The sequence below is a fragment of the Carassius gibelio genome, chromosome B4 (assembly GCF_023724105.1).
Source record: "Carassius gibelio isolate Cgi1373 ecotype wild population from Czech Republic chromosome B4, carGib1.2-hapl.c, whole genome shotgun sequence".
In the NCBI taxonomy this organism is placed as follows: domain Eukaryota; kingdom Metazoa; phylum Chordata; class Actinopteri; order Cypriniformes; family Cyprinidae; genus Carassius; species Carassius gibelio.
Window position 1 is genome coordinate 22,545,091 of NC_068399.1, and position 14,791 is coordinate 22,559,881.

General features: G+C 36.6%; 1 protein-coding gene across 1 annotated transcript; it reads right to left on the reverse strand.

The window, feature by feature from the left end:
• Positions 1 to 793: 793 nt before the first annotated feature.
• Positions 794 to 14,329, reverse strand: lmf2b (lipase maturation factor 2b). Its single transcript, XM_052554856.1, has 14 exons — positions 14,136 to 14,329; positions 9,430 to 9,671; positions 9,309 to 9,337; positions 7,069 to 7,262; positions 6,574 to 6,755; positions 6,046 to 6,196; positions 5,700 to 5,831; positions 5,167 to 5,272; positions 4,923 to 5,019; positions 3,589 to 3,771; positions 3,254 to 3,422; positions 3,048 to 3,159; positions 1,567 to 1,675; positions 794 to 1,475 (listed from the first exon to the last, which is right to left on the reverse strand). The coding sequence occupies exons 1-14, from the start codon at positions 14,227 to 14,229 to the stop codon at positions 1,146 to 1,148; spliced, it is 2,130 nt and encodes a 709-aa protein (XP_052410816.1). The 5' UTR covers positions 14,230 to 14,329; the 3' UTR covers positions 794 to 1,145.
• Positions 14,330 to 14,791: the final 462 nt, after the last annotated feature.

Here is a 14,791-nt window from a genome sequence, read left to right on the forward strand (position 1 = left end):
ACTTCATAATCTATTTATCTATCTACACAGACACATGTAAACATGCGTTTTGAAAATATATACATTTAAATATATTGTTTTATTATAGAATTTATATTGGTCATAACAATAAAAAAAATTGTCAACATTAATGCATTAAGTTTTATGAAATGATATATATATATATATATATATATATATATATATATATATATATATATATATATATAACACACTCACATACACACACACACACACACACAGTTGTTCATTAACTCATGCTTTAATGTTAACACGCTTGGTTGAACGGCACCAAACCTAACTACAAATCTACTTACTGTACACTCTTTTAACTTAAAATAAAGCATTTGGCTTTATAATTAAACATCAATTTGATATAACCCGTTTTAAGTCCGGCATATTTAAAAGTCCACTTAGATTTCTAAAATTGTTCTTTAATAAATTAAACTCAATTAGCAGTTATGTTTCAACAAACCCAAGTGTGCGGTCACGATGTGTGTGCACTGCCACCTTGTGGCGACTAACAACTGTTGTTCAACTTTCACTGACTGACAGGTGGATTACGTTTTGACAGAACGGGTGTATCCCATACTTGTTGAGACAATGTAGAGTGATGCAAAATTAAATTTAAATATCTCGTCCAAAAAACAATCCACCCTTTCACACCATTACAAATAGCCACCTTTTCAACATTAAAATTTTAAGGTGAATAACATTTTTAAAAGTTGATTTCAGTACCTCTAAACAAAAATCACAAATTGTATGATTAGTAAAAACAACTGAGGAATAGCAGTTTATCAACAACCATTTAATGAGTTAAATAGCATGAAAAAAAAAACGCATTTGTGCTTCCGTTGTAATCTTTGGGACATCCACGGTGTATAAAGAAGGGTGTAGCAGGTGACAGCTTAAAAATGGACTCGGTTAACATTCAAAGCCATTTACATAAAGTACTGTGCATTTGACTGAGTGGTTTTGACACAGATAAAAAGGTGTAGTGGTTACACACAAATCTGAGGTGTGTGACAGGCAGAAATCAAAGATTTGATCTTAGGAAAAAAAAAGAAAAAAAAAAAAACACCTGAGAGAGAATCATTTGTCATTGTGTATGGCCAAAGACAAAGGCACAAAGTGACAGCAGGAGCTCATTTTCTCTTTCGGGGGCTCTTGTCAGAGTCCTTTTTTTCATTGGAGTCCTTCTTGCCTCCCCGGTTGGACGGAGCTGCCGTTTGGCTTTTCTCGGCCATCTCAGAGGGTTCTTTGGGTTTCCTAGTCTTGAGATCAGCTGAAACTGGTCTAGGTTTTCGGCCCCTTAAGACCCAGGAGAAGACGGCTTTGATGAGGAAGATGCCTACTAAAGTAGCTAACAGTGTTGAAAGCAGGAGGGGCCCCGAGAGGCCTTTGACGTGTTCTCGTATGAGGCTCACGGCTTGGGATACAGGTGTGTCAGAGCCGGTCTGAGCTGGGAATTTCTCCTGCAATCAATCAATCAATCATCAAAACTTGATTACCTTTCCCAATGCATGTTACTGGTGTTATTGTGGACTGAGCATATTCCTATTTTACCTTCAGTCCAGCCTCCTCTAAGAGTTTCATGAGCGTCGGGTCATCGAGGTTCACTATGGGAAAAAACTCCCTTTTGTACTGCCGCCTCCACCAAGCCAGGAGATGGGTCCTTCCAAAATGACACACACAAGCACACTCAATTTGAGAGAATATTCATACTGCAGTGCTGTTTCTCTTCTGTTAGTAAGTTTCAGGAACTAACAGCATGACAGAAAGCATGCAATTCTATTTTAGTGTGGGCTTTCACATGATGACCTCACTTCTGTTTCTAAATAACTGTGCAGTAGATGCATTTATATAAAGCAGCTTTTTTGAAGCCTTTTTTTATGTACCACAGCACCATCTGTAAGCTGAAGTATCCCTTGATCCACAGCAAACAAGTCGTATATGAATAAAATGTCTTTAATGAAAAAAATTAAACTGAAGGAATAAAAATCATGTTCAGTTTGTTACTCTAATGATTGTACAGATTTATCATTGAACTGCATTTCATTTAGCATTATTAAAAATGTCCTATATATATATAATATAAATATATATATATATAATATAATATAATATATATATATATATATAATATATATATATAATATATATATATATATATATATATATATATATATATATATATATATATATATATATATATATATATATATATATATATATATATATATATATATAAAAATAATGTAATAAAAATATATAATTTTCATTTATGAATATCCCATTTGTTTTTTGTTTTTATATTTAATATTAATTCAGGAGTAATTTTATTAATATATTATACAGATTTAACATTTACCTGTAACTAAGTGCTAGAACAAGTCTCAGATAGCTTAACAGTACATGTAGCAAGGGCTTTTAAATAATATAATAGATAAAAAGAAAACCGATAGAATAGAAAAAGAACAGAGCAAGCTAGTGTTAGGTCTTTTTTATTTTTTTATTATAATAATAATAATAATAATAATAGTATAACAAATTAGAAGAAAATAGAATACAAAAAGATTAGAAAAGTAGTTCGATTTTTTTAAAGAATATAATTAGAATAGTGAGTGCTAAAGTTAGACGGTAAATTAAAGTTGGAAGAGATGTGTTTTGAGCAGATTCTTGAAGATGGCTAAAGACTCAGCTGCTCAGATTGAGTTGGGGAGGTCATTCCACCAGGAGGGAACATTTAATTTAAAAGTCCGTAAAAGTGACTTTGTGCTTCTTTGGGATAGCACAATCAAGCGACTTTCACTTTCACAACGCAAGCTTCACACTAATTATACAAATTTAACAGTGAAATAAATTGTTAACTTGGCATAATTAATGGAACAGTGGAGTCATTAAAATAATCTTTCCCTAAAAAATTTACAAATATTTATATTATGCAATTCACAAAATAAAATGTTAAATCTAAAACCCAAAAAAAAGAAAAAAAGATGCACAATATATAAATGTGAATGAGTGTTAAAGGGAGGTATGGCGCTCACTTGTCTTTGGTAGGATCTGTGAAGTGGTAGTTATAAAGCTTGGCTTTGATAAAGACCGGTGGTTTCTTACTGAAGGGGTACTGCGCTCCATCCACCTGAAGAAGACCAACCACTACAGGAAAGAGAAACACAAAATTATAGACAATCTTAAACATCATAATCTTGATAAACAGTTAAATGGATGTAATCTGATAATGGCCACTCACCCTCTGGTTTGCCCTGTAGGAGGCGCTGTAAGAGGCCTGTAAACCAGGGTCTTGTATCAGCGCCCTCTTGAGCTGCCTGCCACATCAGCCACTCCAGCCGGGGCTGGTGAGGGCCTACTATGGGTGGGACTGCATTCACATTTCCTGGTTTATACATAGGGTTCATTTCCTGCAACAGGACAAGAATACACCAGTCCACCAGTGAGTATAAACTTTAACCTTTCCACTGAATTAAGACTTTGTGGAAACAATGGCTGTGACATTTTGAAAGGAGTAAAAAAAAATAAGTGATTTGGATTGTTGTAGCAGGGCAACCTTTTCCAGTTCCTTCTTACCGTCCATGTCAGCCCATCATAGCTGCCCTCTAAAATGATCTCAGGCCTGCCCTTAGCAGAGGTCATTCTGTGCTGGATGCCGTATGACCCGACCATCTGGAACCTCTCTACAGCGCTGTACGCGTCTCGAACTGCAGGTAATACTTTACTGGCTGGCATACCAGCCATGGATGTGTATGGAACCTGTGTGGAAACACCAACACACGTGAACATTTACTTGCATACAAAAGCTGGAAAAACTCGATAAAATATACCAGTGCAGTCCATAGATCATGTTTCATGTAGTGTGATTGAGTTTAGTTTGGTGCAATTAATTATGGAGAAAATGATGCATTAAAATTATTAACATTTAATGCACCTGCAGGTCATCTGACATTGCATGCAGTTGCTGCAAGATGATCATGTGATGTGTTCTATTAGAATGCAGTTATATGCGCCTAAAATTCAAGATGAGGCAAAAATGCACTGTTTGGGTTTTTGATTTATATTTAATCACAGGATATAGGCCAAGTTTAGCAATATCTCACGAGCAAGAGTGCCGTTTTTTCCCCAAATAGGTGCATGATTGCAAATGTGATATTGATTTTATACAACAGTTTAACAAATAAAAAGTGAATAATGCGTTTTAGACACAGTATTGTCCGTTTATGCTCAATTTTGCCAACAAAAAGTGTTTCAAACAAAGCCACAGATGAACCGTTGTGCCTTTCCAAGAAACACAGAGTGGTGTTTTATTACTGAATGAATCCACAATTTCGAACAAAGCGAGTAAGCTAATGATATAGTGATCCATTTATAAAGACTTTCTGCATTTCTAAAGGAATCAACTGTGAACCAATCAGCTGGATGAATTACTTGCAGGCGTTTTGATTTTCATATTTAGAGCCATTTAATTAAAAAATAAAAATCATTTCATTATTCCTTGTTAAAAACACAAATGCCTATTCAAAACCCATTAACATCATATCATTATTAATGTAATTGTCATGTATTTAATTAGATCCAATTATTTGAATCGCTTGAAAGCCTACTATTTGCCTAGATTGTACCAGTGCAGTCTATATAGATCAGGTTATATGCTTACGGACAGCAGAGGGCGCTGCACTACTTGTGTGTAAATGTGCATGAAACAAATAGATTTAGAATGGTATAACAATATGGTTATTTTTAAAGGAAATTGAAACAAATGAATAAATAGAAAATCTCCAGTGCAATGTAACACGAGCCTCAGAACAGGTATGCATTATCAATATGACTGGATGAAACAAACAAAAAAAAAAATCTATAATTTTTTGACACTGCAGTGGCAACCATATGTAGGACATGTAACTCACCACACTGAGGGCAAAGACAGCCGCAGCAGCTGCCGTGATGAACGCCCACTGAATGAGAGACCAGAGCTTGCTGACAATACCTCGTGTGCACACGCAACTGACAGAGGAAACAGATGGGAGATTTCTTGGCTTGTCTTTTGCACAATGGACTTTGGCAAAATCATAGGCTAAAATACAAAATCTTTTCTTTTTGTACACCCACAAAAAAGATCAGATTCTCATAACCATTCCTGATCGAGCTTACGTTAGCATGGCAGACACCGCTTCCCAGGTGAACGACAGGACACCAATCCAGATAGTGAGCTCCTGAAAAACCTCCAGAAACGCATTAAATCCCTTTGGAGTGAAATCTGAAAGAAAGTTCAGACATAAGTGGAGCAGTAATGAAGTAAATAATAAAATGACTAACTCATGTATTTATAGCCATATTTTGATTTGAGAAAGAACAATGTTGACTGAAATAGAATTCAGTTTCATGTCAAGTCACAATACATTAATCACAAAACAACTATAACCAAATCAGGTATAGCAGGTTAATCAGATGAATTTTGGGTTCATATTTCACCTCAACATCCAATGAATAAATGTTTTTCCATTTATTCAAGATATCGGTTTTGGATTGAAATACGATCTCACCATATCTCTGTGAAACTCATAACTTTTACAACAGTCAAATTCTATGTTTGTACTCATATTTATAAATCTGTTCACAAACTAAAGGAAACATCACCTCCTTTGCAAATGAGTTTTACATTTCTCATTTGAAGTCTCACTCACTTGTTTCGGATGACAGAGTTTTTTCTTCCCAGTTAATCTTCAGTTTAAAGAGAGTAATAAAACAGTAGAGGATGAACAGGTAGACAGCCAACTCTACCAGCAGCATCAAATAAGAGACCATCTGTGCGCAGCCTGAAAAACACAGTCAAACACTAAATAAAAGCTCAGAAGTGTGAACACTAGTATACACTGGCAGAACTAACCGATTAATTCACATCTACTCAAATGCTTTTGATTTTTTTATTTGAGATCTACTGAGCACATTAATTGGATCATTAGTGAAAGTCAGGGACTATTCCACAGCAAACGACTGCTCAAAACAGAAGTTGGAGATATGTGGTCATACCTCCAGGCTTTTTTTCCTGGCCCTTCTTCTTCTTTGGACCAGTATTGGAGTTGAAATGATCATCGTCCAGTAATGAGAAGCTCAGGGAGATGCTCAGCAGGTTCAGAAGGCTGCAGTTCCCCGTGAGGATGTAGCAGAGCTGGAGAAACAGCTGACAAAAAGATATGAAAGAGGCGTAAGTGAAAGTGTCTCACAGAACAATAAGACACTTTAATTCAAGAATATTCCAGGTTTACACTGTCATACTGTGTCCTACTACAGATTTCAATTACATTACTACAACTACTATTTAAAATCTTTCATAATACACAATTCCGTTTAAATATGAATGCTATTTGAGATCTCGGGTTGTTTAAAATGTCCTTTTAGAGGTGGAAATACAGTTCTTCATTCATATTAGCCTAAACTTTCACCTTGTAGTAGAGCATTTAACAATAAAAAAAACCCTTCATTTTAGATCCACTCATATTTTCATGAGGAGGGATGTGTATATCATTTAATCCAAGCATGCCCAAACATGTATCAAACCTGAATATAAAAGCCAAACAGTCTCAAACGGCGAATGGGTGCAAAGAACGTCACAAGAGGAATGATGATCTCGCTCTGCAACACAACCGCTGCTCCGAATCTCAGCAGCCAATCAGGAAGCTGATGGCCATACCAGGCCAAAGGAGTGGGGCTCATCTGGTTCTCCAAATGATGACTCAGTGCTGCAAAATAGTTTGAAACACCGAGTCAGTTTTTCCCACATAAATGTGCTGTCTGCATCGCAGTTTGTGGCTATTTTCACCATTACTTCATTCAAATTCAAAGAAACATTCACTCTAATAAACATTAGCCCTTTCAGTATTTAAATCCCTGGATTAGCAAAACCTTACACTACTGGATGTTTTATATGATCTATAAATCATTTGGGGAGTGAATTTCCAGCAAAGAGCTGTAGAAGATTTCCTCATGATTAAGAGTGGGGGGCATTATCTCAACCAATACAGAATGAATAATGTTAAAAATGATTCATTGTACCTGACAGGTCATACCACGCAGGGTCACCGCTGGCCAGCTTGCTCACACCTGTGCAGAAGGTCAGCCGGAAGAACAGCCAGCGGGTCAACCAGAAGCTCACAGGGTCATGATGACGGTAAGAGGAGTGACGCCGCAGCAAACCCAGCGGAGCTACAAGCACAGCCAGAAGCCCAGCCTCCAACAGCAGCACGTCCCTATGAGAGCATTGGAACCAATCACTATCTACAATCCACCTTGATAAAACGATAACAACGATAACAAGCATGCAGAAACAAGAAATTCAATTTTATATTAAGATATTTATTTTAAAGGAATTTTGGTCATGATCCGACAATAAAATTAGGTTAAAGGATTAGTTCACCCAAAAATGAAAATTACGCTGTGTTTTACTTACCCCGAGGCATCCTAGGTGTATATGACTTTCTTCTTTCAGATAAATCCAGCTGGAGTTATATTAAGAATTCTTTGATCTTTCAAGCTCTATCGTTGCAGTCAACGGGTGTTGCATTGATTCAGTCCAAAAGACGTGAAATAAAAATGTTTTCAATATGGATTTTTTTTTTTAGAAAAATATCCATATTGAAAACATAATCAACTGAATGTAGCTTGCACTCACAGCTGTAAATGGAAGCAGTTCTGGGGAATGCCGCATGAGGTCAGCTTTGCGCATGGCTGCACAGAAGTGACGCACACGGAAACGCAGCAGTAGAAATCAAAACAACGGTCACTAATTAGAAGTATAAAATGAAGATTTGTAAAGAAGAATTTCAGAGGTTTTTGATATAAGCCAACAGGAGACTGGTTTTCGTTTGCTAAAGTAAGGAAACTTTGCATCTTTTGATCCTGTAAACAAACATTGGTTTTCACGAGACTTATGCGCAAAGCTGACTTCATACATCATTCCCCCGGAACTGCTTTTGTTTTACAACAGTGAGCGCAAGATAGATGAAAGGGATTATTACATTTTGAATATGGATATTTTTCTTACAAAAACGTATCGATTCGCTACAGGGGGCCTTTGTTCACTCCACGGAGCAGTTTGAGACACTTTTTTACTTGATTGAAGGGCACTTTTTAGTTCACATCTTTTGGACTGAAGCAACGCAACACCCATTGAGCACCATGAAACAGCTTCAAAGATCGAACACAATTCTTAATATAACTCAAGGTGTTAGTAAAACACAGCCTAAATTTAATTATTGGGTGAACTAACCCTTTAAAACCACAATTTAGTTGAATTTATCCAGTGTTCATTTTGATTATTATGACTATTAAAGCTGCGGTAGGGAACTTTGGACGCTCTAGCGGTTAATAAACAGAACTGCTTGCGTGTTGCGGAAGGACATTGTAGCCAGAACTACTTCTCTCTGTTTATGTCTACGAAGAATCACAAAGGTACTGGGTTACTCCGCCGCGGTACCCCCGAAGCAATCTAAAATAGTCCGAATATAAACACTTATTATAGGTGTACCCTTAGTGATTCAGGACAAGCCAAAAACACGGTTTGGAAAATGAATTCATGGTGTACTCGCTTATTATATACATTTTTCTACATTTTGAACACAAACAAAGTTACGGACCGCAGCTCTGATTGGTTATTTTTTACCGGGAGCGCATGACTTTCTGCAAATGGCAATAGGAGGACTGGGAGGAGCCAGAGGAGCTTTTTTTTTTTATCACAGATTATCTGTCTCATATTCTACTGTCAGGACATAATGACAGGTTTAATAAATATGTAAAAAATATTTTTTTTTACAAAAGTTCCCTACAGCACCTTTAAGCATTTTCTTCTCAAGATAAAGACTAAATCAAAAATGCCCATCAAAATTAACAATGATTTTATGCCTTTGACATTCAGTTACTAGTGCATTTTAGATCATTGTTTACTGGACTTTTCTCATATATGGACCAGGTTCTTTAAATATAAGTCAGCTTTTTGGCCATTTAATCATCAATTCCGCTAGGAAACAGACAGCACAGTCCCCTAACTGATTAGTCATTTCTTGGACTGTAATCACATTTAATGGATAGATGCATAAACTACAGTTTGAGGTTTGTGACCAGTTTTCCCTCTCATAAACACTCACATTAACTGTCAATGCCTTTTGACTTTTAAATGCCCCAATTACAACTTCAACAATGATGGACAAATAAACAAGAGGTTATGGCTGTGTCAGTTATACCAAATGTGACGCAGTAGATCAAAATGCAAGTCATACGTGACAAATTATACCACTCACCATTCAGAGCGGAGGAAGTCTCCACCGACCTACAAAAACAAAACACATACTGTAATAAGTCCATTGTTTCCACAGAGGCTACAATGTCATAAGCTTATGAAGAAGAGGAGATTACACTGACATTGTAGAGTGAGAGGTAGAGAACCCGCAGGCAGAAGAAGACCAGACTGTCTCTCAGGGGCTCCAGGAGTACGGCGCACAAGGCCAGCGCCACTCCAACCAGGCATGTGAGCTCCAGGACCTGCTGGGGTGCCAGACCCAGAGACGGCCCCAGACCCAGAAGGGACTCCTGCTCCAGCAGGGGGCGCTGCACTTTTGGTATCTGCAGGCGCACAGGGAGAATACCCTCGTCTCCATACAAACCTGTCCAAAGAGACAAGAAAAGAAAAGGCTTAGTCAGTTCTGATCGTTCTTAGTGTTATTTCACATGATATAACGGTGCACACTGTTGATCCGTGACCTTGACCTGCTTTATCCTGAAAACATTGTTGTCATTCGACGACTGCGTTATCTTACATTGGTTACATACCGGTATCAAAATGTGATAACGTAAATAATATGGCCTTGAAACAACTTTCTATTTCAATAAAAAGACAAAAAAAACGACACAACCAGTGTGGTCTGAATCATGATCAAAAAATTAATGAAAAAAAATATTTTTACTTGATAAATACTGTAGTGTTAATTAATTGATTCTCAATGAGATTTGTAGATGCCTACCTACAGCTTCGAAATTTGAGCTGAAATTGTATTTAAAAAAAAAAAACATGTTATACATGTCATTTATGTAATACTTGTGAATATAATAATAAATAATTATAACTACACTCATGTACATAACATATATGATAAATATATACACATCATAATACAAATAATTTTTCAAATATATTTAGCCAACAATTTTTACTATACCAAATATTTATGTAAACAATAATATTTAGCCAAATATCTGTATCATAACATCTATACTCATGTAAACATGATGATAATAATAATAATAATATTTAGCAAACAATTTTTATTATAGCAACTATTTATGTAAACTTAATAGTAATAATAATAGTAATAATAATATTTTATTTCATCAGACAAATGTGCTGATCAGAAACACTGCATCATGCGGCCGGTGCTGATAGACTGCGCTCGAGGTCTGCACACAATAATAATTTGTGTTTGCTCAGTGATAGTCTAAGAACAAAGCATCAAGCATCACGTAAACATTCACTCAACAACACCACAGGCGCACACTGCCATGACGATGAGCAAAACAAACCAGACCTGTGACTTTTTAATGCCTTGAAACAAGTACAAACAGCCCACATGTCCTAATACCGTTGGATGCAAACAGGTGCACTAAAATACTGCTTTAGGCTACTCGCTAACAGTAAGTGAACGAGACTGATGCACAATACAGAGAGAGAGATCAGGAAATACTACTTTACTCTCTGACAGAACGTTGACAAACTGAACTCATTTTAATGTAACTGAACTCATTCTTAAGGTAGATGGCGGTTGGCAAAGATTGCAAAGTTGCATATCCACATTTCTGGCATGCAAGCCACAGCAAGAGTGAGCGTATAGCAGGCTGGTTTGAGTTAGAGAACAGGCCGGGTATTGTGGCAGTGTTACCGTATGACTCACACTTGCTCTTTGAATTACTCCATTTTGGCATGAGACCCAGTTCTGCCACAAGCGTCTCTTCCAGGCACACTGCCTTAGAGGATCATTTCCCACGGGAGGAAGAGAGTCCGTGCGTAATCACTGAGAGACTTGGAGTTTAGCTCTGATTGAGAAACACATTCGCAGGAACTGAAACTTGAAAAATGCCTTTTTGTTGAGTGCTGAACATGCACAGTCGGGTGGCAAATAACCCAACTCAGAATATCAAACGGGAAGAGAGCTATTATTCAGTGCACATGACTTCAACACAATTTGCTGGTGGCCAGATTTGGAAATACTCAGCTTTTTGGGATAAACAGACACTTAGCCCTAACCAAACTCTTTGAAGTCAGCATGTGAATATTTCCAAAATGATCAACAAAAAGTCTTACACTGACCAATTTTACTATTACATGTACTAAAATAAAGAAATAAGCAGAATCATAATAATTAGAAGTAAAAAGAAAACTATTGTTTTGGGCAATAAAATGATGCATTGTGTGTCTGTCTATCTATCTATCTAAATCTTATATATATATATATATATATATATATATATATATATATATATATATATATAGATAGATAGATAGATAGAGAGATCTACCTCTCTCTCTATCTTTCTTTCTATATATATATATATATATATATATATATATATATATATATATATATATATATATATATATATTAGTGCTGTCAATCGATTAAAAAAAATTAACTAATTAATCGCACAATTTTTTAAAATTAATCGCGATTAATCGCGATTAATCGCAATTAAAAGACTGAAACTTTTTGGATATGTAAATGTAAAATGTAAATAATTAATGTAAACTCAAGATAAAGAAACTATTTAAATTCAAAATATGATTGTTTATTGGAATTTTTGTTTAACTTGTAACACAGATTTTCTCATGTAAACAACATACCTGCAATAAACCATCAATATCCTCCAAATTAACTGTTGGCTTGAAAGCCATATTTATTACAGAAATAAAAACACAGGCATGTAAGTACCATTTGAATTTCAAAACAATCAATGCCAATAAAAAACAAAAATGATTTCCATGTTGAATTCTAAGTAGACTGCAAAAAAATTCCAAAGTATAGTCATTGCCAGTGCTTTAAGTGGGCCGGTACGCACCGGTACCACCACTTCCAAATATAGCTCTTGAGCGTACCGCCACCTCTCCGTGCGCCCAGAACGTGCTTGTAGCGTAACGGTACGCTCATTTGGACATCTGTTTTAATAGAGGTTTTAATCTTTTACCTGCACTGCCGATTTTCAGAGCGCCCTTCACAATGCAAGCTTCCTAATTCATCCCACCCAGAGCAGAAACTACATTACCCATTCACCCTTAAGTTACACAAGTGAATAGCGCATGTGTCGCTTTTCCCACTGTTAAGTGTCAACAACTCAACGTGGCCGGAGAATGTGTGTGAAACTCGTTGTGAGTTATACTAAAGCAAAATCTGGAGTATTTATTGTCTGATAAACATTAAAAACTGTCTGCGGAGGTTGAGTCGTCCTGCAGCCCCCGCCGGCTGTGCATTGGCTGCAGCATCTTTTTTCTAAGTTCTAAAAAAATACCGTAGACGGCAAGGCACAAATTTAGATATTCATTTATCTAATTAATCTATAGCCTATGCACAAAGACAATATGATCTTTTTGCCCCCTTTTTGTTTTAAAGCTTGATGAAGAGAGAGAGCGCAAGTTGCTGCAGCTGCGAGGAGGACCGTGATGCACGCGCACAGGAGTGATTGACAGTTCGCGGCACTGTGTACAAAAAATACTCCGCTACACAATTATTTCGTTATTTTCGTTTAAGCTTATTAATGTTAGCGTTACAGAAAGGTCTGATTTACGCACTGTTACAGTCATTGTTTTTTTTTGTTTTTTTTTAAACAATGACATTTGAGTTCATGATTTTAATGTTGCTGTTTCTTGTGGCAGACTAAATGAAGAGTAATGTTTCTTGTGGCAGACTGAAGAGTAATCCGAGTTTTATACTGAAACTTTCCGTCTAAAAGTCCTTCCTTGGTCTTATCCATATTTCTTTGCACGTTGAACACACATGGCCACAACTGGAAATAAAAAAAACTGCAACCGCGTTAATTGCGTTATTTTTTTTTAACGCGTTAAATATTTCAAATTAATCGAATGCGTTAACGCGCTAATTTTGACGGCACTAATATATATATATATATATATATATATATATATATATATATATATTAATATTAAAGCCTATAATACATTTTATTTTAACAATTTACCCCATATAGAATGACAACATTACTATTAGGGAATGTTGTCAAAAAAGGTCAATGTTTTTTCATTATTGGCTTTTTTGTTGGCCTATTTTGGTGCACACTGCAAACGTTAAATTATTATTTGCATTTATTTAATTTTTTGTAGCAAAAACGTGTGCCAATGCAGGAATAAACCCACCCTATCTACACCAAGTATGCATGTACACGCATATTTATGGAGAAAGAGAGTGTACAAACTTGTACTTGGTAACACATTGCAAATGTATGAGTAACAATGCTTAGAGGCGAGAGCTTATTAAACAGGACGAGGCGCTTCTCTTTACACACGGGCTGAGTGGGGCTTACTGACACGCTGGAAGGTGTTGGTACATGCTGCAGTAGAAAAAGGGGGAACACTCCTCCACACACATGGCATATGCATGGAACATTTTAGGGACAAAAGCTCACAGGCCCCTGAGTGATGACGGGTCACTACAGTGCGCACTCAGCACTAACTGGCGGGGATCCCAGATATCAGCACATGCGGAGGAACTGAAGCAGTGCTGCTTTATTCACACGGGCTTTATGTCTTGTCTAGTTATCTCAGAAATCTCATTAAAAATGTTTAATCCACTGCGCAAATTCAGCTCGAATAGAGATGCGGTTTGTGCACGAGGTCCTTCAAAAGTTTGAATTGAAAACCGAGAGTGATCGCCGTGACACGATGTTGCAGGACAACTGACGTTAGCCATTCGCGCTAACGAATAAATGAACCAAATGAACGACATTCCACAGCACAGTTCAAGTTCATGTGTAAACGCAACCATTCATTAGTGCCGCACCCAAAATCCACCATAGCCGCCAAACATCAATCTGCAAAAAAAAAAAAAAAAACAGAAAAACTTCCCTACCTGGTATTTGAACGTAGATGGATGCAAAAGCACACACGTAAACAAGTGCAATGCTCCACAAGAACCATTGTCTGGGCGTTTTTACTTCCCCCATCTTGGCAGCTTGCTGGAGCAATGAGGTGTCACTTTGTTTCGGGTGACTCGAGCGCTGATGCTCATGGAAAAATGAAGAGGAACCGGAGGGGTGGAGTTTGAATCATTGATGATGGGAAGTCACTTCCGCGAGTCGATTCTTTTGAACAGCTCGTTCGGATCGTTTACGTCCTGACGTAATCACGCTATCACGTGGTCCCTGGCGTTCCAACAAAATTCGTCAAAACCAAAACGTTCCAAAAGAGCCCTTTAAACCATACATTTCATTTGCATGTACATTACACTAAAATTAATTCACAGTGGCTGTTTTGTATGCGAGTTCACAAAACCAAAAAGAGAGAGAGACTCTCTTTAGGAAAACAGAATGGGAAACGAATCATTTTGCGAATCAATTCATTGAAAGATTCGATTTAAAACAATGATTTGTTCACTCGTTTGAATTTGTGGTACATGGGTGAACGTTACGCATTTTGAAAGCAGAACAAATATTCAAGCACCAAATTAGAATAGTTAATGAAAATTTATGAAACCTAAAGATAACTTTTAGCCAATATTTATTTTTT

What these genes read in the sequence shown, in the direction of transcription:
- lmf2b (XM_052554856.1), bottom strand. Translation starts at nt 14,229, where the DNA reads ATGGGGGAAGTAAAAACGCCCAGACAATGGTTCTTGTGGAGCATTGCA. An exon ending in CCTACAGGGCAAACCAGAGG is followed by an intron (nt 3,160 to 3,253) that starts GTGAGTGGCCAT and finishes TCTTTCCTGTAG; the next exon opens with TGGTTGGTCTTCTTCAGGTG. An exon ending in ACAGATCCTACCAAAGACAA is followed by an intron (nt 1,676 to 3,047) that starts GTGAGCGCCATA and finishes TCATTTTGGAAG; the next exon opens with GACCCATCTCCTGGCTTGGT.